This window comes from Glandiceps talaboti, chromosome 23, assembly GCF_964340395.1.
Source record: "Glandiceps talaboti chromosome 23, keGlaTala1.1, whole genome shotgun sequence".
Lineage (NCBI taxonomy): Eukaryota > Metazoa > Hemichordata > Enteropneusta > Spengelidae > Glandiceps > Glandiceps talaboti.
The window spans coordinates 8,084,596-8,112,192 of NC_135571.1; the positions used below are offsets into that span (position 1 = coordinate 8,084,596).

Here is a 27,597-nt window from a genome sequence, read left to right on the forward strand (position 1 = left end):
ATGACTCGATCTGCATACTTTCTTTTTATTCTTGTAAGTCACATCCACTGTCTGGTCTTATTTTCACAGACATATCACCTTTCCAGAACTCTCTACACAGCTATCAAAACATATGACTAAATCTCAACAAAAGTACCTGAAAGAGGTGAGTGATATTTGATTATTTGATATACCCCCCCCCCCCCCCATATACCCCTTAGTTTGTCAAAAAAAAAGTTGATTATATCGTTCAATTGCTACCATTCCAATGATAACATATGTTATATACTAGAGAAACTAAGCTTTCAGCTCACTAAGAATTTACTGGTAAGATAGACACAGACTAAAAGTATTTTTGTTCAATGTGGTAGATTACACAAGTTGGTGATAGCAGTGCCTTTGTTGTATGGATATAATCACCCTGTAATCAAGATAGTGAAAACACTGGAAATCCCTGGAATGTACACTTCAAGATTGTGGAATATACATCAGAACTGCCCCTCATACTATTTAGACTTCAATGAAATGCCATGTCTGTTCAAATAGTTGACATCATCATGAATTTTAGTTTATGTCTATCTTAGCTGAAAGCTTGGTTTCCTCTGTTGTAATACACACGTAGTTGAATTTAGTAAATAGGCTTGATCTATCAATCAGTCCTTGTTGATGACTCAACACAATGACAGTTCCATAGTTACAGCCGACCACTAGGTGGCAGTATACTCAGAAAACGCCCAACCATTCCATAGTTACAACTGACCACTAGGTGGCAGTATACTCAGAAAAAACCCAACCATTCCATAGTTACAACTGACCACTAGGTGGCAGTATACTCAGAAAAAACCCAACCATTCCATAGTTACAACTGACCACTAGGTGGCAGTATACTCAGAAAAACCCCAAACATTCCATAGTTACAACTGACCACTAGGTGGCAGTATACTCAGAAAACCCCCAAACATTCCATAGTTACAACTGACCACTAGGTGGCAGTATACTCAGAAAAAACCCAACCATTCCATAGTTACAAATGACCACTAGGTGGCAGTATACTCAGAAAACCCCAAACATTCCATAGTTACAACTGACCACTAGGTGGCAGTATACTCAGAAAAAACCCAACCATTCCATAGTTACAACTGACCACTAGGTGGCAGTATACTCAGAAAAAAACCAAACATTCCATAGTTACAACTGACCACTAGGTGGCAGTATACTCATCAGAAAAACAATTCCATAGTTACAGTTGACCACTAGGTGGCAGTATACTCAGAAAACCCCCAAACATTCCATAGTTACAGTTGACCTCTAGGTGGCAGTATACTCATCTTCTACTAATTGTACTGCTTGTGTGTTATAACCTAAATTTGTTATTCATTTGGTGTACCAAGCTGATGAACAGTTTTGTTCATCATAATAATAGATTCTATTTTTTTTACTGTATTGTTTCTTTCATACGGGTTTCAATCAGGAATTATGAATACACAATTATGTATAATTTTGTATATTGTGAAGTTTTGTACTTGTTACATTTTTGTAAAAAACAGATTTCAGAAAAAACACAATTTGATGAGTCAATCAATCAATCAATCAATCAATCAATCAGTCAATCTGTCAATCAGTCAATCAATCAATCAAATCAATCAATCAGTCAATCCGTCAATCAATCAATCAATCAATCAGTCAGTCAGTCAGTCAGTCAGTCAGTCAGTCAGTCAGTCCATATTGCATTTTGATATGATTTGAAATTGAAAAAAAACAAATGTTTTGGAATTGGATTGAACTTTCTTGAACAAAGTAACAGCAAAAGTTAGAGATTTTATTTCTGAGTTGAACACTAACTATGTTAACAACAGTATTTACTCTACAACGGTAACACTGATGAGAAGGGTAAAGGGACATGCGTCGATCCTGTTACTCATTGGCTGTGTGACAGTCAGCTTACTTATCAAACTGGACACCCAGGAGAGGAAAGCCATATCTTTATAGAATGGAATGACTGTGTTCTTGGAGAATATGTTGTGTATGATTCCAAGAATCACAAGAGCAGTAAAATATAGTTAATTAGGAACAGTCAATTATAAGTGAATGCAACGTTTTGATCTGTCAACTATCTGACCTGGATCATGCAATGAGAGAGAGACATTAATGCTGATGTTAAAGGGGCACAAGCTGAGTTTATGAACATTTTACTCAAGCAAAAATGCTTACATGAAACCTTGTGTAGACTATTCTATTATAATGTTAATGTTGATGTATGCCTTCTAGGACATTACAATGTCTTATGGCATTGTTAGAACTGTTGATTACATAGTAGGGATTCCTCAACATTTTTTGGTATGTATCAAAAATTATGTCATTGGATAGTTTATATGTAATATCTAAGTACCAAGTTTGACTTCAGTCAATTGCAAGTGGTGGTTAAGTATACTTCAATAAGTAGAATACTATGAGTGACTTTTAAATACTTAGCATAAATCTCGTCCAATATCGCATAAACTCAGCTTGTACCCCTTTAATGCATTGCATTGTGGGATAACGGTCGTCAGTAGACAGATCAAAACAACACATTCGTTCCTAATTGACTTTTCCAAAGTAACTAGATTTTACTACCTCTGTTCTTGACTTGGATCTTCCAGCTCACAATTCAGCAAAGCTCAGAATTATCAATAATTCTATGCACTTGATAATGAGTAATTTTGTACACTTGCTGTGTATTTGTAACACCGTTTCTCAGAACAAACACTGACTTCACAAATTTTTAAATGTCTACTAAACTGCACCGTATTAACATATTTGTTCACTAAAAAACGGTTTATGTTTCCAATGTGTTCGTATCTTACACAAACGTCACAATTCCATATGCTAATAATTTGTTGTATTATTATCTTGCACCGCAGTAGAATTATTTTATAGGCCATGGTCTAGTTTTAAACCCTTTATGTTCTGGTTTTCTTTTCTGCGTGTTTGCATGCTACATTGTATCCAATCTTGATGACATCATCATCAACCAATAATATGATAGCTTTACAGGGTAAGTCTCCCTAGCTCTACGGTTATTTTTCTGTTGTCGCACCTTCAAACTGTTGTCTCTTGATTGTATTTCAAAGTTTGAAAAAAAAACTTTCTCATGAAATATATTTAGGAAAAAGTAATGGTTGGATGATGAAAATGTTAAATTTTGAATTTGATGACAATTTCAAACAAAACAGTGAAAAAAGAAACATATCTTGGCAAGGAGCCAAATTTGATAAGCACTTCAAATCTAAGCATTTTGGTCAAACCAATCAATCAATCAATCAATCAATCAATCAATCAATCAGCTGATCAGTCAACCAATGAATGAGGCAGTCAATCAATGAATTTATCAATCAATCAAGCAATAAATCAATGATTCAGCCAATCAATCAATCAATCAATCAATCAATCAATCAATCAATCAATCAATCATTCAATCAATTGATCAATCAATCAGTCAGCTGATCACTTAACCAATGAATGAGGCAATCAATCAATGAATAACATGACTAATTTGTTGATCTCAAGTATTTACAGTACATTACTTGTTGCTATGTTGGAAAGCTTACTGTAGACAAGTTAAGGTAAAAATAAACTAAGACCAGTTTTTATAAAACTTTCAACTTGAACATCACATTATAGCATGGTATAACCCTGAACAAGGTTACATAGGCACAGAACACCTCTAGTCATTCTGTGATGCCTTTCTTGATATAATGAATATCACATATCAATCCACTAATCAATCCACCAATGTATTTTGGTAAGGTTGGGGAACTAGTCCGGTAATGGGAAGGAAGAATGTGGTATAAACTGACATAGGTTCCAATACACTGTACCATAATTTTGGTGGGGAATCTCGGTAAAATGACAGGGGAACTCAGGTAGATTTTACCAACTTGCCCCTTAACAAACATATTAGTATTGAACCCTGGTAAAATGACAGGGAACTCAAGTATATTTTACATTCTTGCCAGCCTTAATAAAAACACTGGTAGGGAACCCCGGTAAAATGATAGGGGAACTCAGGTAGATTTTACCTATTTACCACCCTACAACACTGATCACAGAGAATGCTCCCATAGATCTTAGGGATATAGTACGGTCTCACATTTCTGTTCAAATTACTGTGGCAACTCTGACACTGTGTTTCTGTCAGTTTTAGTTTGAAACTACATCTAGTTTTAGATTATCTTTATCTCCTTCTTTACAGTAAGCTTTCCACTGTAGTATGTGTTGGTCCAACCATGAAAGTTCCATGAAGGAGAACGTTAAATAATTCACTTTTTGATATTTTACATAATGATCAAATTTATCAAAGCTTTTGATAATGCTTGCTTATGCTAGGAATTAATGGGGAAAAGCACTTTATCTTGGGTGAGATGCAGCTAATCCAGAAAAATTAATAACAAATCTTTTCCTGTCAAAAAAAAAGAGAGAGAAAAAAAATAAAAGGAAAAAAAAAATTGTGGCTTGGAAGCTGGAGCTGGTGGATGGTAAAAAGGGTGGAATATTGCAAAAGAGGGGTGGTGGTTCTTTTTTGGTTTAAATTGGTAAGGGAGGTTGTAGTTATCTGCCGGGTTACTAGGCCTAGAGTGCCATACAGCCATACAACACAGGACACTAAGAGTTTGATGTGGTTTGATGCTATTAACTGATATATTGATTTGCTTCACGATATAATCTCATCTCTGGTTATATATAGTATATATACTCCCATTACTTTGGGCTAGTGTTGATATTCCTGTGGTATCAAAGCATCTCTCACCCGTCTCTAGCTAAATGAAAAATCATGAACCAACAGTTGTTCATGCAAATGAGGAAACCCTGACTGTTAGAATTATGTCTATAAGTAGCATCCTGAGCTGACAAATATACCATATTTGAACATAACTGTAGCATATTTGGACATTATGTAATTGTCACTAACTTATCATTGGCCAGAAATATGTGATTGGTTAACAAAGACATGATGTTAATGACTTTGTGTGGGTGGGTGGGTTCCGTTGAATTTGAAATTTCATCTCAGGACCTCATTGAGCCAGACGAAAATAGAGATGTTGAGATTTGATGCCATGGATAGCACTAGACTAGAGAGAGAGAGAGATCTTGAGATTTGATGCGTCGGATAACATTAGACTCCTTTGGGCTAGCTGCATCTCTACCCAATGATAAGCAATTGGTGATTGTGCCGTACTATAGCTTGACTGCGTTGCATGAACACTGCACTGAAATGCATAACAGTACATTGACTAAACAAAGCTTGCCAGTTGTGATGCGGGGTGTAAGGACTGGTTAAGGTACCCAAATAATTGAAACCAAAATATCGGTAAAATGCTCATATTAACTTGAGTGAAATATCAAAAATATTCCCAAAGATTAAACATTGTAAAGTACATGACTCACTGTTAGAAACAGTATCGTCATGACTACCATATTTTCTAATAGTTTTTCTTACAATATTACATAGAACCTAATTTATGTGCCCAACAAAAAATATGACAACAAAATAGATAAATAAACAGATAAAGATTAAGAAATATAGACATGTGTATGTGAAAAATGTATAGACTAGAAAAAGGGCTGTAAGAGGAACATACATGTATTTTCTACATTTTAGTGTGAACAAATTTCTGCTGTTACATCTTTCTCAGCATAGCACTTGTTACACTAGATAATTATTTGCTGTATTTTATCAGAGAACATTTATTTTTAGTAGGTGTTTTATATTCACAATGTCATATTTTGAACCATAATCAGTTACCTTCGTTATGTCACAATTTCATTTTAAATCATATCTCAATACAGAGAGAGAGAGAGAGAGAGAGAGAGAGAGAGAGAGAGAGAGAGAGAGAGAGAGAGAGAGAGAGAGAGAGAGAGAGAGAGAGAGAGAGAGAGAGAGAGAGAGAGAGAGAGAGAGAGAGTGAGAGAACGAGAGAGAGAGGGAGAGAGCGAGAGAGCGAGAGAACGAGAGAGAGAGAGAGAGCGAGAGAGAAAGAGAGAGAGAGAGAGAAAGAGAGAGAGAGAGAGAGAGAGAGAGAGAGAGAGAGAGAGAGAGAGAGAGAGAGAGAGAGAGAGAGAGAGAGAGAGAGAGAGAGAGTGAGTCAGCAAGAGAGAGAGAGGGAGATACAGAGAGAGAGATACAGAGAGAGATACAGACAGACAGAGACAGAGAGAGGGGGAGAGACAGAGACAGAGAGAGTGTCTAGCAGACAGTGTTAAGACTGAAGAGACAGACTCACAGAGACTCACCAAAAATACATGAAACAGTAGTAGTAGTAGTAGTAGTAGTTTATATAACATTTTGTCATAATTCACAAGGTAGTTTACAACATATTGTATTGATTAAATCTTGCAATGCAGACCAACCATGGATGATGGAGACCATAGAAACATATTGAAATTAAACTACAGTTCTTCCAGAAATAATCCTAACATTTTATCTCAGGTATTTTGTGTCATGATATTGGATATATATATTTGATATAATTTTGAAAATGGAATGAATCATAACCATGCATGTATTATCTCAGAGTCACAGACTAGACTAGAACAGACTGAATTATTGCTGTGGCACTCATCATTCTAATTATTAAAACCTTTCTTTGATATTTTACACACTTGTCTTTCAAAGCTGGTGAAAATGAATACTTCAAATAATTTCAGTTATGCATAATTACTCCCACCCCTCTCACTTTCTCTGACAAGTATGTAAGTTTTTTTTCCAGCTTTGTGCCCCCCCCCCCCCTCACACACATACCTCTTGTGGTCTCAAACTGGCAACTCCAGAGGTGACACCAAGCTTTGAGCTCTCTAGTAAAAGTATTAATTCATGGGAGAACATGTATAGCCCCATCCCATGGGTCATATGTATTTTGATCAATATAGGTAATTTGAATGCAAAGAAATACAAAAATGTAATCCATTTAAAACTTTGAATTGTGAAACTTTGAAACTCTTTTTTTCTGACCCCAGTCCTAAATTAAGTTCATATGGTGTTAACATATTGTAATGCAGAAATTGGTCTGTCCACTGTGAATGGATCAAATGCTGTCATTGTAATGCATGAAAAATGGATATATTATAGTTTAGCATGATGCTGTATACATAGCCTATCTACTGACTATATCTGTGAACGAGTAAACACGTGTTAGCGAAGTCACAAATATAACCAGTAGATACAGATACAAAATGCTGTAAAAATGATTTATAAATGAATGCATACTGTCAACGGCTAATATTTTTTACTGCGAAATTAAATATTTGTACATTTTAATAATATCATTTCATTCCATGAATATTGACTAATATTAATTTATATCATTATTTATGACAACATAGTTCATCTGCACTTATCACCATGGTGTTGCGGTTTTTCATGTTTGATTCTGGCACCTTGTTTATTACACTTTGAAATAAATTTGTTGTATCAATATTATTTGTTATTTATTCTTGTTTGTTTGTTTCAATATTATTGTTATTGTTTTGTATAATATTGTTTATTGTTTACTATTGTTTTGTTTGTTTTGACATAGTTTTCTTTGTTTAATATTGTTTTGTTTGTAATAATATTGATTACTGTTTTGTTTGTATAATTACATTGCTTACTATTATTATTGTTTTGTTTGTTTGTTTGTTTTGTTTATTAATGTTTGTTTGTTTGATGTTACTTATTATTTATTAATCTTTGAACCAAGGGATAAAAAACATGTTGTGAAGTCTGTAACAAGAATTTTTTTAACCAAGAAAAAAATATTAATTTGAAAAAACAAAATTAACAATTTTAACAATATTTAACAAAATTAACATTTTCTAATATATTAGTCAATTTGGATACATTTCTTTGAAATTAAATTTGAGCTTTGATATTAAACAAATTGAAGTTATCAAAGTTAACAAATTAATATATTATGGCTTCATGTTCGAAATGATAATTTGAAAGGCGCTAGTAATATTCTTTGACAGTTCTGTCTTTTAGAAATGAATCTAAGAAATTGCCAAAAAGAAAGAAAGAAAAATACAAGCAGAAAAAGTACTCGCACAAAATATGTTAGCGTCATTTGAATTGTTGGAAAACTTACTATTCAATGATTGGTCAAAATAAGTTTCCTGAAATAAAGCATGCTGGGAAATAGTATTGCTGACTCATGAGGGCGCTATATATTTCCAACCCAGTCAAATAAATGAATAATGAACATATAAACTTTTCATAACCAGAAGTTAGAAATATTTTCTATGTTTATAGGTTGCAATTCAAACGTTAATATCACCAAATTCTAGATTATTTTTAAAATATATTTTCTTATTTATGACTAGGTATATGAGATTACTAGCGCTAGTACCTTCTTTGGTTTAGAAGAATTTATGACAGTAATGTGTCTGTGTGATAGTATGGTTCAGCTGAGTACCACTGTCAAGGAAACCTATGACAGACTTGATTTTGCATCATTGGAACAAAACATCACACAGTTTGTGGTAAGTAGTTTTTATGTCTTTCTAGTAAAGGGGTAGGACTTGGGTGAGTGTTCTAAACACTTGATGGATAGGCTGTATCACTCTGACGTGTTTTACTCACAAGACGAGTGTGAATTCGAGGAGACTCCTGGAGTAATGAGTTGGTCAGAGATGATTACTCACATGGAGCCCACAAATGTTACATATATATTGCCGGTCTGAGTGACTCCGTGATAGCCTGTGGATTTCCTGTGGGAAATCCTTGACAGTTCCTGACACAGCAATGTGATTTAGAGCATGCAACATAGCCCGGGTCACATAGTCTCAAACCCAAATGAATATCTGTAGAAAGTGTGGTTGTGTTTTAATATGTGTGTATTACTCACCTACTCTGCATATAAATAGTGGTCTGATTAAGATAACACTCATATGCTAGATGACTTTGACTTTGTAACATTGCTTACACTGTCACAGTGCTCATAGAACGTCTACGAAACTAAGATTTTTTATCTCCTAATGTTGGTCTACAGTATAATGAATATACAGGAAAGAAATCTGTTGTGTTTTGGGGGTTGTATTCATGAAAATGTTGGCTTAATACATGATGGGAAGTGTTGAGACTCTTAATACCTGGGATTGAAATTCAACCCTTTACTGTTCTTCTCCAAGAAGCTTGCCCAAGCTATTAAACGAACTATCAACATCAGTGAGCCATATCACAAGGTTTCATGTTGAGATAGACACCAAAAAGATAACACACAAACATCACATACAGAGTGTGTGCTCTGTAGACACAATAAAGATAACATACAAACATCACTTGCACAGTGTCTGCTCTGTAGACACAATAAAGATAACACACAAACATCACTTACACAGTGTCTGCTCTGTAGACACAATAAAGATAACACACAGACATCCCTTACACAGTGTCTGCTATGTAGACACAATAAAGATAACACACAGACATCACTTACACAGTGTCTGCTATGTAGACACAATAAAGATAACACACAGACATCACTTACACAGTGTCTGCTATGTAGACACAATAAAGATAACACACAGACATCACTTACATAGTGTCAATTCTTTATTTAGTTAATGATATAAACAGTAACAGCATGTACACTATTACAATTACAACATACATGAGGTATAATTTGTTGAAGTTCAAACAAAATCAATTGTCAGCAGCCAACTGAACTGGTTTTTTTTCCCCATTTAAACCATAGTCCAACAGTGTTTAACCAACTCTATCTCTTAGCCTGTCTCAAGCTGTGCTAAAAACTACCTACTAGCAGCAACTATCTCTACATTCTCGAACATTGTTATAAAGACACCGATTTACTCCACAAATTGTTCAAAAATCTTATTATTATTTTATTTGTAGGAGTTATACAGTGCTGTAGATCGACATCAGAGTGGTTCTATATCAGTGGAATCTTTACAGGGAATTTTGTCCACAGCTTTAGATAAAGATATCTCAGACAGAAACTTCCAAGCTATGTTACAAGATTTGAATAAGGTGAGATTTCATGTCTATATTTGTGAATGTTACTAGAGAGTGCATGTGTGCGTGCGTGAGTGAGTGCGAGCGTGTGCGAGTGTGCGTGAGTTAATGAGTGAGTGAGTGAATGGGTGAGTGAGTGAGTGAGTGAGTGAGTGCGCGCGTGCATGATTGAGTGAGTGAGTGAGTGAGTGCGTGTGTGTGTGCGTGCATGAGTTAATGAGTGAGTGAGTGAGTGAGTGAGTGGATGGGAGCTGATGGTTTAGTGGGTGGGTGATTTCAGTGATTACTTGATTTGATATGATTTGATTGAAACTTTATTCAAACAAAGCAAATGTTCTACAGCTATCATGTTGAAAACTTCACATGACTGATTTGTGTTCTCTCCCATATTTAATAGAATTCAAGTTCTAACATTGACAAAGTGGAGTTCCTGGCTTATATACCTTACTTCCAAAGCTACAAATAAAGACAAGAACACCAACATATCACACACTACAGTAATATGAAGACAGGCAAACCAACATATCAAGTACTCCAGTAATTTCAAGTCTGTAACTATAGAATCCTTTTTATGAAATGATAGAAAACAGTGTTTATTCGTACAGTAGGGTTTGAGAACATATTAGAATGGATTGCTTTGTAGTGTCCAGTTTGGAAGAACCTCTGACATATTATTATGATAGTAGCGTCACTTAGCCTTACTAAAGTGCTGTTGTATAACCCCAGAGTGGGGTGGGATGGGGTGGATTTGGGTGGGGAGGGTTGCAGTCCCATGAAATGTTATACAGGTATGTGCCACCCAAATGGGTCACTTTTTCGTGAAAAAAAACCTTAACATGGATCGACTCGATGAGGTTTGCTAATTATTTGGTCCATAACATAGGAAACGTTGTCATGCTTTAAAAAATACCTTCACAGCATCAGAATACAGGTATTTGACCAGGTAATTGTGACTGGAAATCTCTAACAATGGATCTGTGTTTAGGTTATACATCATTAGTAGATGTGTTGAACCTCAGACCACTAATGAACTTGGGCCACACATCCCTGTCTGACCACCCACCCCCCACCCCCACCCCACTCCCACTACAGCAAGGTTAAAATGCAACAAACTGTGTCAGGTTGTGGTAAATAGTAAACCTCAAAGCAATCCATTGCAACAGGAAGTACTTCACACTTATTTGTTAAAATAAGCATTTCTTGTCAACAAATATTTTGCTATATCAAGGATTCATTTTTGCTATAGACTTTTAATTTGCACAGTACCTAGTAGATGATGGAAATTTTGATGATGGAGTTTTTCTATTGCTGCAAAACAATCACCAACATCTTTATGATACAATTACATCCGTCCACTTTTACTTTCACTCGAAAGTATCGAAACAAATATAATATTTTTACATTCCAATATGTAAAGTATGCACACTTCAGAATTAGTATAGCAAAACCTTAGTACCACTCAGTGATCATACTCAGGATGTTTACTACCCCAAAATACGAGACAAGGAGGGGGAGGGAGCACTGGTAAAATTAAATAATTTCACACCCCCATATGCTGTAACTTGAACAATATTTTTCAGAAGTTCTTGGAGAACATTAAATGTGTATGATATGCACAGTCTTTCCGCGGCCCTTCGATATTTCAGCTGTATCAAGACTCCAGTAATTTACAATTTGTTGATACCATCTTCATAACTAATGTACAAATGGACATCAAACTTGTGTACACAATACCATCAACAAGTTGTGAAGATGTAAAGATGTTGTTGTCATTCCTGATGTTAAGTTTTGGAATTCAGTCGTACACCACTATATCTTGAAGAAGACATCCCATGTGGGGTCGAAAAGTTGGTAGTAAAGTTTTAATGTAGTCTAAAGAAAGACTTGCCAACATTTTTATCTCAAGTCCATGACTCCCAATTCTCTGTACCTGAAATGCAATATTACTACCGAGGTGCATCATAAAAATAACAAACATTCAATTTCTTAATCGACACCATAACTTCCGCTCCACACCTTTCACATGCATTAGTATAGGCATGTGTGAGAATAAGTCGACCTTTTCTTGTTCTATTTTGACCCTCTATCTTGAGGTAAAATGCTATTACAGGTACTGAGAATAAGTCAACCTTCTTGTTCTATTTTGACCCTCTAGCATGAGGTAAAATGCTATTACAGGTACTGAGAATTGAGTCATCATTATAGCTGGACTGACTGTAGTTCTCATGACAAGCAAATAAGGACTGAACCGATAAAAGTTTGGTGAATCAAATTTTAGATCTTGGACGAGACTCTAAGATCTATAATCAAATTAAGAAAGATATTGTTTCAGTTACAACTACTAGGATAGTATGATACTTTTAACAAAATGCTAACTTTTCAACGTACTATTAACCCTATCCAAAATTTGAAAGCAGTACTAGAAAGATTGAACAAAAATGATGTTATACTTCTTTACTTTATTTTTTGTTTTTGTTTTAGGGGAGGGGTTAATGAAATTGGTACAAATTGTCTCAAAATGATAAAGTATATTTCGATACCAGTTCTGTCTATTGGGTTTAAAGTGACATGTGTTGTAGATCGAGTGATAGACTTGTACATCTAGTATTTTATATTGTTGATATCTATATGTATAGTAGATTTTGTATTGATTTGTAGAATATTGTGACATTCTAGACTATAAGGTCAGATTTGTATGTGTATGTCCTTTTCTTTACACAAACACACACATGCAACACACACATTTTTACATTATGTACACACACACATACATACATACATACATACATATACACATACATACATACATACATACATACATACATACATACATACATACATACATACATACATGCACGCACGCATGCACGCACACACACAAACACACACACACAAGCATACACACACACACACACACTCATATACACACATATACATACAAACTATAGAGAGTTTAAGTTGTCATATATTACTATTAGTCTATTGAAGTGTACATACAACTTTATTACACCTTTTTTTCAATTCCACAATTTCATTGATTGTTGAATATTTTAAACATTCTGAACTGTTGTTTTTGTGTGATAACTTATATCAGAAACACAGATAAACTCTCATACAAGTTTGTAATATATTGAAATAATAATGATATTGCTTTTTGTGTGTTTTGAACTATATGAGAGTTTAGATGCCAGTACGAAAATTTTGTTCCATTTTGTTGTCTTTAAAAAAGTAATTTCCTTATGCTTTATAAATTTCCTATTAGATTTGGCACACAGAAACCAGTATGAAACTACACATTCTACACTTTAAGTTAGAATAATTCCAATTTCTTGCCTCATTTTTCTAAATGAAATTAACCGCTGCCGTTTAAACGTACCTCTACCAGACGTAGGCAAGTGAGCACCAATATTTTGTTGTTTCCATTCCATGGAGTCTGCAAGGTGGCACGTTAGTCTGTAAGATGTGCCATGACAGGGCGCCCTCACACATTGGTTAGCCTTTTCAGAGGAGGCCAGTGAGGGTGGAACGACATCACGACATAGCGTATCTTACAGTTGAGGTGACATGTTTATTTCATATATACACAAAATGTAGCAAGAAACTGTATTCATTCAATCTTGTTATCTTAAAGTGTAGCATATTGTCCAGTTTCTTATTGGTTTCTGTGTGGTTGTATCAAATTCAAACAGAAAGAGTGAACTGTAATATGCAACATGCTGTAGTTTATTTTACAGACAAGATTTTAGAAAGTTTCTAGTGAGTTAGATTAAAGGACATTTTATGTGTATGTGTGCATATGAAATAACTTGTGAGGAATGAAAATTTGTTCTACTCCATTTTGTTGATAGAGGGCAGTGTTGTGTATAAAAGTATTTGACAAGACTGTAAGCATGCATTTTCTTGTATCTATATTACCAGTAAGAAATCAGTCTTTCCAAAAACATGTTACGATAATTTGTTGCTTTAATAATATTTGTATTTTGAGTGTGTGTATTTTTAACAGCATTATTTTGTTTTGAGTCCCGAATCAAATTCGGACGTTAATTATTCTGCCAATTTTATAAACTTTATGTTTTCAGAATGCATAGGATTGTAAATAGTTGGTTTTTTTGTTGGCCATGTTTTGATCTCTTATGGTAAAGAATTGATGTTAACATGCCCTTAAATTTAAGAAGAAGAAAAAATGTTTTGCAGAGATTGAATTTTTAGATGCATGAGGGTAATGTGTTCAGTCAATACTATTGTTTATAATATTTTGGTTTTCAACCCTGTTGTATGTTTTTGATGTCCAGATTCCCACCTTTGGTAGGTGTTACCGATGGTAGAAGTTCCTATCCTTGTTTATACTTCTGTCAGCATACGTCATACTACACCAGATATGTGGTTTGGATGTCAGCATCATATACTGGGGTTTTGCTTAGAATATCAGCATCATATTATGGATGTGCTCAAGATATGTTACCATCGTATACTGGGTATGTGCTCAAGATATGTTAGCATCATACACTGGGTATGTGCTCATGATGTTAGCATCATACACTGGGTATGTGCTCATGATGTTAGCATCATACACTGGGTATGTGCTCATGATGTTAGCATCGTATACTGGGTATGTGCTCAAGATATGTTAGCATCATACACTGGGTATGTGCTCTTGATGTTAGCATCATACACTGGGTATGTGCTCATGATGTTAGCATCGTATACTGGGTATGTGCTCAAGATATGTTAGCATCATACACTGGGTATGTACTCATGATGTTAGCATCATACACTGGGTATGTGCTCATGATGTTAGCATCGTACACTGGGTATGTGCTCATGATGTTAGCATCATACACTGGGTATGTGCTCATGATGTTAGCATCGTACATTGGGTATGTGCTCATGATGTTAGCATCGTACACTGGGTATGTGCTCATGATGTTAGCATCGTACATTGGGTATGTGCTCATGATGTTAGCATCGTACATTGGGTATGTGCTCATGATGTTAGCATCATACACTGGGTATGTGCTCATGATGTTAGCATCATACACTGGGTATGTGCTCATCATGTTAGTATCATACACTGGGTATGTGCTCATCATGTTAGCATCATACACTGGGTATGTGTTCATGATGTTAGCATCGTACACTGGGTATGTGCTTAGGATGTCAACATTGTATTTTGGGTATGTGCTCATGATGTTATTTAGATGCTCCAGATCTTATTCTGGGTATGTTGGGTTATTATTAGCCTCATACATGTCCTCCATACTTCAAACCAATTCATAGCATATAAGCATAGCCCTTACCTGCAACAGTAAATATTACAAAACCTAGCTATTCTGAATATTCAAGTAACACAAAGTGTATGAATTGTTGTTTTTTAAAAACAAGTTCAGTGAAATGTTAGCTGACATCATGCCAATTTCATGACCAGTTAATATACATATACCTTTGCCTAACAAACACCCATCAAGACATTGGAAGTCAGAAATCTTTCATCTATACTCCATAAACATAGCATATATGTTATCAAATGAGTTGTTGATTTAGTGTATAATTTTATTTTGTTGCGGTGCTGTCAACTTCAACATGTCAATTACTTTTTTTGTAAATTTTTCAAATGACTTTAAAACAAACTGTATATAATATTTAATGTTACACAAATGAATTAATGCATCGTGCATTATGTTAATTGCATGTTTTAAACAGCCCCCTTTTCTAACGTTAGATCTTATAGGTTTGGGATATGAAGCTGCCTTTATATTTGTGTGAAATTTCCATGTCAAATAATCTGTTCAAAGCAATTTTGTTCTGCTGCCAGAGTGTGTTACTAAATAAAGAGTCAGGTGATATGAAAAGATACTTTGCATGTGTTATTATTTTACTATTTTTGGAAGCAACCAGTGCACTGGTAGCACAGTGGGCTCAGACTTATAGTTAGACACGTTTATATGAAAAACTAATTTTAACAATAAATACTGACAAACATGGATGACAGTAATTTACATATTAATATCAACAAATGCTTCTAGGCAACATGAAATACAAAAACTATATGAGAACTGGTGACTGGAAAAAAACATCAAAACACACACTCTCTCTCTCTCTCTCTCTCTCTCTCTCTCTCTCTCTCTCTCTCTCTCTCTCTCTCTCTCTCTCTCTCTCTTTCTCTCTCTCTGGGTGTTAAAGTGTCTTCTCTTAACTTATAATTATAAACACATACATACATACATACACACACATACATACATACACACACATACATACATATAAACACAAACAGTGAGGGAAGCTTTACTACCTCAGTATTACTGGATATTTCCTACACCTCAAAAGTTTTTCAATTTAATGAATGTGCAGTCTGCAATATTACTAAGAAACGTTGGTAAATTTATATACAAAGCAATGTACTTAAGAGAGGAATTCTATTCCAGCTAATGTCATTACACTCTTTCTGCTTGATGTATTATATTATTTTTTGGTCACGTAGGCCTGTGGCCTGTAGTGATAATAAACATATTATATTATTAAAAAAAATATAAACACAAAAATCGTCTCATACTTGAGAGACTTCGTTGCTTGGACATATATCATTGTTGGCTCAGAAGTGAACACTACAAGCCAAAGAAATATATGGATATAAAGGTAAGGTCAAAAAAGGTGAAATTGGAACCCTTTGGACTGCAAAAACGCTTTATTAGGTAAGAGTTGAAAAATGTGACCTTTTTTGTGTGTAACCGATAATAACGTGTCCATGGCCAAACAAAACCATCTGTTTTACGTTTCATAATGTCAAACATGTAATTTAGAGCGGTTTTTGAAAATTTAAAATCAATATTTCTGAAAAAATTAATGAAAAATGTCATATTTCCGTTAAAAACCTAAGTTAAAGATTTCTTACAACTCACAACACTTTAATTTAACTCGCAACACTTTAATTTATGCATTTATAATGATAGGTCAACTGTAGAGGGCAGTATACATCGCCAAAAGTCGATTTCTTCACAAAGGTCAAAAAAGGAAAAATTGGGGCCGTTTGGACTGCAAAAACGACTTATTGCGTAATAGTTGAAAAATGCTACTTTTTTGTGTATAACCGATAATAACGTGTCCATGGCCAAACCAAATCATCTCTTTTACGTTTCATGATATCAAACATGTAATTTAGAGCGTTTTTTGAAAAATAAAAATCAATATTTCTGAAAAAATGAATAGAAAAATTAATGAAATATGCCATATTTCCGTTATAAACCTAAATTAAAGATTTCTTACAACTCGCAACACTTCAATTAAACTCGCAACACTTTAATTTATGCATTTATAATGATAGGTCATCTGTAAAAGGCAGTTATACATCGCCAAAAGTCGATTTCTTCACAGAGGTCAGAAAAGGCGAAATTGGGGGCGTTTGGACTGCAAAAACGACTTATTGCGTAATAGTTGAAAAATGCTACTTTTTTGTGTGTAACCGATAATAACGTGTCCATGGCCAAACCAAATCATCTCGTTTACGTTTCATAATATCAAACATGTAATTTAGAGCGTTTTTTGAAAAATAAAAATCAATATTTCTGAAAAAATGAATAGAAAAATTAATGAAATATGCCATATTTCCGTTATAAACCTAAATTAAAGATTTCTTACAACTCGCAACACTTTAATTAAACTCGCAACACTTTAATTTATGCATTTATAATGATAGGTTAACTGTAAAAGGCAGTTATACATCGCCAAAAGTTGATTTTTTCACAAAGGTCAGAAAAGGCGAAATTGGGGGCGTTTGGACTGCAAAAACTACTTATTGCGTAATAGTTGGAAAATGCTACTTTTTTGTGTGTAACCGATAATAACGTGTCCATGGCCAAACCAAATCATCTCTTTTACGTTTCATGATATCAAACATGTAATTTAGAGCGTTTTTTGAAAAATAAAAATCAATATTTCTGAAAAAATGAATAGAAAAATTAATGAAATATGCCATATTTCCGTTATAAACCTAAATTAAAGATTTCTTACAACTCGCAACACTTTAATTAAACTCGCAACACTTTAATTTATGCATTTATAATGATAGGTTAACTGTAAAAGGCAGTTATACATCGCCAAAAGTCGATTTTTTCACAAAGGTCAGAAAAGGCGAAATTGGGGGCGTTTGGACTGCAAAAACTACTTATTGCGTAATAGTTGAAAAATGCTACTTTTTTGTGTGTAACCGATAATAACGTGTCCACGGCCAAACCAAATCATCTCTTTTACGTTTCATAATATCAAACATGTAATTTAGAGCGGTTTTTGAAAAATAAAAATCAATATTTCTGAAAAAATTAATAGAGAAATTAATGAAAAATGCCATATTTCCGATATAAACCTAAATGAAAGATTTCTTACAACTCACAACACTTTAATTAAACTCGCAACACTTTAATTTATGCATTTATAATGATAGGTTAACTGTAAAAGGCAGTTATACATCGCCAAAAGTTGATTTTTTCACAAAGGTCAGAAAAGGCGAAATTGGGGGCGTTTGAACTGCAAAAACGACTTATTGCGTAATAGTTGAAAAATGCTACTTTTTTGTGTGTAACCGATAATAACGTGTCCACGGCCAAACCAAATCATCTCGTTTACGTTTCATAATATCAAACATGTAATTTAGAGTGGTTTTTGAAAAATAAAAATCAATATTTCTGAAAAAATGAATAGAAAAATTAATGAAAAATGACATATTTCCGTTATAAACCTAAATTAAAGATTTCTTACAACTCGCAACACTTTAATTAAACTCGCAACACTTTAATTTATGTATTTATAATGATAGGTCATCTGTAAAAGGCAGTTATACATCGCCAAAAGTCGATTTCTTCACAGAGGTCAGAAAAGGCGAAATTGGGGGCGTTTGGACTGCAAAAACTACTTATTGCGTAATAGTTGAAAAATGCTACTTTTTTGTGTGTAACCGATAATAACGTGTCCATGGCCAAACCAAATCATCTCGTTTACGTTTCATAATATCAAACATGTAATTTAGAGCGTTTTTTGAAAAATAAAAATCAATATTTCTGAAAAAATGAATAGAAAAATTAATGAAATATGCCATATTTCCGTTATAAACCTAAATTAAAGATTTCTTACAACTCGCAACACTTTAATTAAACTCGCAACACTTTAATTTATGCATTTATAATGATAGGTTAACTGTAAAAGGCAGTTATACATCGCCAAACGTTGTTTTTTTCACAAAGGTCAGAAAAGGCGAAATTGGGGGCGTTTGGACTGCAAAAACTACTTATTGCGTAATAGTTGGAAAATGCTACTTTTTTGTGTGTAACCGATAATAACGTGTCCATGGCCAAACCAAATCATCTCTTTTACGTTTCATGATATCAAACATGTAATTTAGAGCGTTTTTTGAAAAATAAAAATCAATATTTCTGAAAAAATGAATAGAAAAATTAATGAAATATGCCATATTTCCGTTATAAACCTAAATTAAAGATTTCTTACAACTCGCAACACTTTAATTAAACTCGCAACACTTTAATTTATGCATTTATAATGATAGGTTAACTGTAAAAGGCAGTTATACATCGCCAAAAGTCGATTTTTTCACAAAGGTCAGAAAAGGCGAAATTGGGGGCGTTTGGACTGCAAAAACTACTTATTGCGTAATAGTTGAAAAATGCTACTTTTTTGTGTGTAACCGATAATAACGTGTCCACGGCCAAACCAAATCATCTCTTTTACGTTTCATAATATCAAACATGTAATTTAGAGCGGTTTTTGAAAAATAAAAATCAATATTTCTGAAAAAATTAATAGAGAAATTAATGAAAAATGCCATATTTCCGATATAAACCTAAATGAAAGATTTCTTACAACTCACAACACTTTAATTAAACTCGCAACACTTTAATTTATGCATTTATAATGATAGGTTAACTGTAAAAGGCAGTTATACATCGCCAAAAGTTGATTTTTTCACAAAGGTCAGAAAAGGCGAAATTGGGGGCGTTTGAACTGCAAAAACGACTTATTGCGTAATAGTTGAAAAATGCTACTTTTTTGTGTGTAACCGATAATAACGTGTCCACGGCCAAACCAAATCATCTCTTTTACGTTTCATAATATCAAACATGTAATTTAGAGTGGTTTTTGAAAAATAAAAATCAATATTTCTGAAAAAATTAATAGAGAAATTAATGAAAAATGCCATATTTCCGATATAAACCTAAATGAAAGATTTCTTACAACTCACAACACTTTAATTAAACTCGCAACACTTTAATTTATGCATTTATAATGATAGGTTAACTGTAAAAGGCAGTTATACATCGCCAAACGTTGATTTTTTCACAAAGGTCAGAAAAGGCGAAATTGGGGGCGTTTGGACTGCAAAAACGACTTATTGCGTAATAGTTGAAAAATGCTACTTTTTTGTGTGTAACCGATAATAACGTGTCCATGGCCCAACCAAATCATCTCGTTTACGTTTCATAATATCAAACATGTAATTTACACAACACAACACAACACACCACACCACACCACACCACACCACACAGCATCACACAACACAACACAACACAACACAACACAACACAACACAACACAGCACATCTTTATTGTCCCCAAAGAAGACGAAAATTAACAACTTCCAAAATCGATAGCAACCTCACACCAAATACACGTTCACTTGCACTAAGATATACAGATGGGAAGATGATCAGACCTCCTCATACCTAGACTATAAGATACGTCGTGCGGTTCCGCCCTCAACGGCCTCCTCTCACCCATAGGTGGGAGGGGTTGACCGATATGTGAGGGCACCCCATCACGGCGTACCTTAGACTCTACTCATACCTGGCAATTTACAACACAAGACTCATAATCAAACGTCAATATTGAAACACAAGTTTGTTATTGACAGCCAACATTAAAGCAGGTCGATTCAAAACAATACACAACAAAATAGTGATGAAAATATTAGATAAAATGGTTTATAATATATAATATTTCTTTAATATGTAGATATATATATATTTATCATATAATTTAATCGTATATTACTTTATATATTAACACCTTCTGATCTATTTTGCATTATTTTCCTACACTTTTTTGATAGTCTGCTGATCAAAATGCAACATTTTAAAAACCTTGGATAGCAATTATTGTTTTGTAATATTTTCACTTGTAGAGTGTAAGTTTTGAAAGAAATTGAAGATTATGATGTTAAATTTATAATATTTGCTTGAACATGAAACACAAAATAGATCAGGTTTTTATAATTTTTAAATATGAATTTTACAAATAAAGCAAAACCAGGCAGACCGTTCCCAAACAATGTAGGTGAATATATCTAATGTTAAACCACGGGCAATGGTTGGCATTGATTTCACAAAATAACTACAGAGACATAAAACATTGAATTTCGAATGAAAAAATGATGACTTGACTTTTGGAAGTTTGCCTTACGTAATGGATCGAGACACAAGTTGCTGACACGTACACACACCGTCAACAAAGTCTTACAACTCTGGTAATCGAGCCTTCGCGATCGATTTACTAAGACAGACGTAAACTAAATCTACTGTTCTTCAATGTGGTAGATTTACACAAGTGGGTGACAGCGGTTCCCGTTGTGTGATTCTAATCACCATGTGATCAAGACAGTTTAAACATTGGAAATCCTAAAACAGTGCAGTGCAAGTTTATGGATACAACTATTCCTACTGAGACTATAAATAAACCAATGTCCATTCAATAGTTTATCACTGTTGTATCAACATGTTGCAACACTTGTTTTAGTTTGTGTCTATGTTTAATTGTAAACTGAAGGCTCAGTTACCACCTGGGGTAATAACTATTGACTGTGTGTGGGGTCAGAATTATCCTGTGATACATTGAAATACACCTCTTTCCAAATATCACTATTTTATAAAAAGGATCATTTGATATATATTACGTCACTATAACCCATGGTATGGAGATGGATGGTACAACAATTACTCCATACATACACTAAACAGAACTCCCATCAACACTAGAGTGTTGTGTGTAGTTATCTAGAAAAAGATCCCAAGGAGCTGTGTTGCCCCACCTTCAATATTACCATCACCAGTGGTTCACCTTACTGTATACACACTGAATAGTGTGGTCTACAAATATAATATTACAACGTTAATATTGGCAGTTCTTTAGATTCCTATAAATACATTAACAGTTGCTATACAGTTTTGAAGACCCTATAGTTTCAGAAAATGACAGGTTTACATGTTTATGTACGTCAGTAGCTTAGAAAGTTGAAAAGAGTGTACAGAAGTGTTAGGTTAAATAGGCAAAGATAACGATAAAGATATGTGTGTCTGTGTGTCTGTGTGTGTGAATGTATGTATGTATGTATGTATGTATGTATGTATGTATGTATGTATATGTGTGTGTGTGTGTGTGTGTGTGTGTGTGTGTGTGTGTGTGTGTGTGTGTGTGTGTGTGTGTGTGTGTGTGTGTAAACCATTATAATAAGACTTTTCACAATTTGGGATCTCTCATGGTAAACAATCATGACTTCTTTTTGAGCTGAAATCAGCTTAATTTTGCCAGAATTTTAACATAATTATTCAACAATGTATTGCAATTTCACTAGTCATACACAAACTGTGAAATAAGGGCACGTGAGATTAGTGATGACTTTTCAGAAGGATTTGCTTCCCGAAGTTATCATTCTTTTTTTTGTCGGAAAATATAGTCCAACAGTGAAATTTTATATTTCTGTACAAGTTCTGTAAATATGTTATACATTACACCAATACAGGTTGTCTCTGTCATTTTCCCTTTTTTACAAGGTGACAAAGTAAACATAATAATTCGAATAAACCGTCCAAGTTACATCGTGGACATGAAATGACCATTTCAATGCCTGTCTCGTAAGGTAAACATCATGGCTACTATGATATTTGAAAATATGTGAAAAGTCGATCTAATTTGTAGAATAATGATATAATACAGGAAATACAGTTCCACAACTTTCAATTTAGCAAAATGTAACAAGAAATGCCCTGTATTTAGCCAATGGAACTTAGTCCTTCATTACAACTGCTGACATCAGACCGTGGACAAATAGAACCTGTTACAAACAGGGAAAGTAAACATCGTCAAATGAAGTGGATTAATAACACTTGACACAGCATGTTGGAAGTACACAGACTTGTATTACGTTCCATCATTTGATAAGAACAGTTTTACTGTCACTTTACATAATAGTTGACATTCACAAATTATTTCCAGTTCCCCTGGCATTTCATGTACACATAAAGAGGCCATAAAACTGTTGTTATCAAACCACGGTGTGTAATACAAATCTCTGCTGTTCCAACATGCTGTGCTGAGTATTATTAATCCAATTGAGTTGTTTACTTTCCCTGTCTGTAAACAGGTTCTGTTTGTCCACGGTCTGATGTCAGCAGTTGTATTAACTTGAGACGTAGGTGAGTGAAATCGAAGATAACAAAAATTACGTTCGGTGCAAAATTACCATTTCAATATTTAGCATTAATTACCAATTAATAAGTTAAAGTGTTCATCTCTATTTACAATATTATTCAAATCTGCTTTTTTGTATTATTATGCTATCTCTCTTTACCAAATGGGCATGCGTCTTTCCAAAATTACACAATTTAAAGTGACCATATTGATGCGAATTGGGTATTTATTTTGGATTTTTAATTTATAAAACAATTTTATCATGACTTCCTACTTGAAAATTCAACGTGAAACAACATATGCCAAGTCTGTCTTTGTAACTCAAAAAATAGCAAAAGACTGATAAGTGTGTAAAATGTTTGTTATTGTACGTACAATAACAAACTTTTTTCCACATTTTTAGATCCTTGCAATGTATTGAGTGACAAACAAGGACTTGGTCTATGTTATTCGCATTGATTTTTCTAGTAAGAATCCATGATACAATTCTTTTGTAAATTAAAAATCCAAAATAAATACACACTCGTCATCCATATGGTCACTTTAAAAATGACATACATATTCATGTGTACATAATCCCGAATCCTGAAACTTGATATAAAATTTCACTCCCCCAATAGGTTTGTATAATTCTGACAATAAAAGTTTAGGTATTTTCAAGTTCTATCGATGAGGTACGTTGCTCTATATCCCCTCAAATGGTCATTCCAGACTGCAAACAGGAAATTGAGAATACAGCGCCCTCGCTCAAATTGGGGGTATCATCACCTCATAGTACCGTTTCTTAAGAGTTTCGTCCCCTGGTATTCTGTAGATCTGAAGTGAAATCAGAGATGATTTCAGATATCGAGGAAAGCAGCAGTGCTCTATGATTAACCGAGTAACCTATACCATGTATACCCCCAAGGTACACACAGACAGGAAATAGAGTGCCACCATGGCAAATTTTGGAAAGGCTTATTGTCGTCGCAGTCCGAATTGAGCCTTTAAAGTCCGTGATACAATGTTTTAAGTGACGTACTCCCTAGGATACCTATTTTGGAATATAGTGCTTCATTAAACTCCCTAGGCTACTGCTGTTGGAACTCTCAGATTAGTAGACCTGGAAACTGCTGATGGTGCATTGGTTAATTTTGTGTTATCGGTAGATGAGTTGTCGGATACTTGGTTTTGTTTCTTGCAGAACATTTTCCGCAGTCCTTCTTTGAAGCTTTCATATTTTAGGGCGTAAATGATGGGGTTGACGCACATGTTAGCGAATGCAGAGATTGTGGTGTAGTGAGTGAATGGAGCATTGAAATCTAAATACCCGCCCAGGGTGTACTGGTAGAAAGCGAATGCATTCGGCGTCCAACAGATGGTGTAAGCTACTACCACTATCACCAGCGTCTTCACGACATTGCGGCGTGATTTCTGCATGACGGTGTCGCCTTCTCGAGCCTGTTTTGAGAGAGCGAAGGCGATCCGGATATAGGCAAATATCATCACGACAACGGGGATGAAGAATTGGAATGCGAAGACCATCGTTCCACAGAAACGCTGAAGGAATAAATTTGGCCAAATGGGGATGCAGATACCACCGATGTTTACTTGGATCAAAGCCCAGTATAACTCAACAAGTATTCCCAAAATCCACTCCACCGCGAATATGATTTTGACCTTCTGTATGTTGAAGCTGTTGTGGTGGCTAACTGGATGCACTATAGCATAGTACCGTTCTAATGAAATAGCAACCAGGTTAATCGTCGACACTGTAATCACAGCCCACATGAAATAACGCGAGATCCACACTTTGCAGAGAAAGTCTCCCCAAGCCCCGAATGGTGCGATGATCACGGGACCCAAATTTAGAACAAGAAGCAGAAGAGAGCTGATCAAATCGACGACCGATTGGTGTGCGATGAAGGAGTTCGTCAAAGATCGGAACGATTTGACTCTGACGACAACCAAAAGAACGAGAAAGTTACCAAGTACGCCAATAACACCAATAATACCGTAAAACGTATCTAAGATAACTTCGACGTTGCTAACACTATGCGGTAGTTCATCTTCAATGGTACTGTTTGTACTGTTAACAGACATCTTACCGTTTTAAGTGACAGCCCAGTGATAAAACAGGCAGATCCAGATAGCAGAAAGTGATGTTCAGATTCAAGTAACACAAAGTCCAGAAATTGATATTCAGATTTAAATTACACAAAGTCCATATTCAGATTCAGATTACAAAAAAGTCCCGAAAATGGCGTCTGAAATATCCCTCTTCTGGACAGCACAATAGAGGCCTCACCAATACCAGAATGACTATATCCTACAAAAAAATGACATACAAATTATTAATACTATGAAGAAAAACATATAATTCTATGATTAATTGATCAATAATTCTTGAGCAATGATGAGAAAATCAATTAGTAACATTTGGCTAAACAGCCTGTAGTGTTTAAATAAAGTCTAGTTATAATAATAGTACGCATGCGCGTCCTATATACTATGCGATTTTTGTTTTTTTTTACCCAAGAATGCATTGCGGCACAAATGATTACGCATGCGCGTTCTATATACTATGCACATCCTCCACGCAGAGGGAGTTATCTACAATATCATCCTGAGGCAGCTGGTCACAAATGAAGCTGCACTGTGCGAGCTTATGGGCTTTGCCTAGTAATGATATTAGTTTAAGACAGGTGGCTTTCAAATCAAAACTATGACGTTTTAGCAACATTTATAAACTTTCTACATTATAGCATAATTGCATTTTTATAGCATATCTAAACTCCTGGTGAGAGCGCCATGATCTGGTAGACATGCTTCAACAAAGGCTGTCAGAGTTATATCAGAATATTTCAGTGTACTAGAAGAGCACACAATGAATTATTAAGTTATAGACAGCACCCGGTTAACTTTCTACCCATAGCGCATGCGTCACTCACTATTGACGTCGTTTTGACGTCGTGTTCCCTTCTGTTTGTAGTTTGTAAAGGGATATCATGCATGAACCATACACGTATAGAAAGTTGTGGAATGACAGATGTAGTATGACACAGATTCTGTCTTGAGAGGCTTTGACTGTTTCATCGCTTAGGGATATTTGTCAAGTGAGTTTTTATCTGATCCTAAGAGGCTTTGTACTCTCAAAGGGTAAACTTATAAGGTTGCTTCAATCTTAAATGTTTAATGTTATCTCTACTGCTGTAGTACATGTTATCTAAGATTAGGCCAAGCAAATAAGTATTATGTTTCGTGTGCTTGGAATACGTCAAATATGACTTGGTTCTAGCAGGCAGTGTATCTTGGTTTGTATTGTTACCTTTTAACGAACATGTCCGAGGAAGGTGTGCTAGCCACACCCAAACGTCGCTATACATATATCAAACTGATGCAGTATTAAAATATTTAGCCGATTTCAAAAGTTAGGAAAAAGGGGGAAAAACTCTGAAGGGCACTTTCTCAGATGACGCGTCCGGAAACGAGAAACAAAACATTCGTTTGTCCTGGCCTTAGGACCGCGTGTACTTTTAGTCCAGAAAGAGCGTGACAGATGCAAGTGCTTACTAAGTATGTCAAATGGTCGTTTAGAATAAACTTGTTATTTGCTATATTAGAGTAATCCCCTCAACATTGTGTTTAGACGGGGAAAGGACATGTGCTTATCATAAGTCATGTATTGCATATCTGATAGACCTCGCAGAACATTGAAGTTTTCAATCAGCAACTCTTAACTTGGATTGAATCAATCATCTGCCTGAAGACCTACAGATAACAGAAAATCTGATTAAAGACCATTGATGTCGATCAAGAACCCTGTCAAGACATCGCGTCTTTTCTTCATGTATACAAAAAGTGAAACAGTCTCTAATTAATTAATTAATTACATGTAGGTGGACGTTCCATGAAGTCAAGAAAACTGTTCTAACCCACCGGACTTTCATTTCTATGAATATTCATGAGTGCCCTCATTTATGGAACGTCTAACTAAGATGCCTGGTTAACCACTGGGGGCGCTAAACGTCAAACTCACATGATAATAATTATTATTATTTACGTTTATTCGGACAAAAAATTCTCCATAAACAGAATTAAATGAAAGTAAAAATCCTCTTACACCAAATATTACACAGCATACACTGAGACAAAATCACATTTGACACAACAGTTGAAACGAT

At 34.7% G+C, this 27,597-nt stretch overlaps 2 protein-coding genes across 2 annotated transcripts in view; one reads left to right on the forward strand and one right to left on the reverse strand.

Annotated features, from left to right (window-relative positions):
* LOC144452876 (uncharacterized) overlaps positions 1–12,665 on the forward strand; it is a 36,946-nt gene extending 24,281 nt beyond the window's left edge. The window contains exons 9-12 of the mRNA XM_078144073.1: positions 70–145; positions 8,314–8,472; positions 9,845–9,979; positions 10,362–12,665. Of these exons, the coding sequence (XP_078000199.1) occupies positions 70–145; positions 8,314–8,472; positions 9,845–9,979; positions 10,362–10,430 (439 nt within the window). The 3' untranslated portion in view covers positions 10,431–12,665. The remainder of the gene's footprint in view (positions 1–69; positions 146–8,313; positions 8,473–9,844; positions 9,980–10,361) is intronic.
* An 11,834-nt stretch (positions 12,666–24,499) lies between these two features.
* On the reverse strand, positions 24,500–25,516 carry LOC144452674 (galanin receptor 2b-like). Its single transcript, XM_078143818.1, has one exon. It carries the CDS (start codon positions 25,514–25,516, stop codon positions 24,500–24,502), a length of 1,017 nt encoding a protein of 338 aa, XP_077999944.1.
* Between the last annotated feature and the right edge of the window lie 2,081 nt (positions 25,517–27,597).

What these genes read in the sequence shown, in the direction of transcription:
- LOC144452674 (XM_078143818.1), bottom strand. Translation starts at nt 25,516, where the DNA reads ATGTCTGTTAACAGTACAAACAGTACCATTGAAGATGAACTACCGCAT.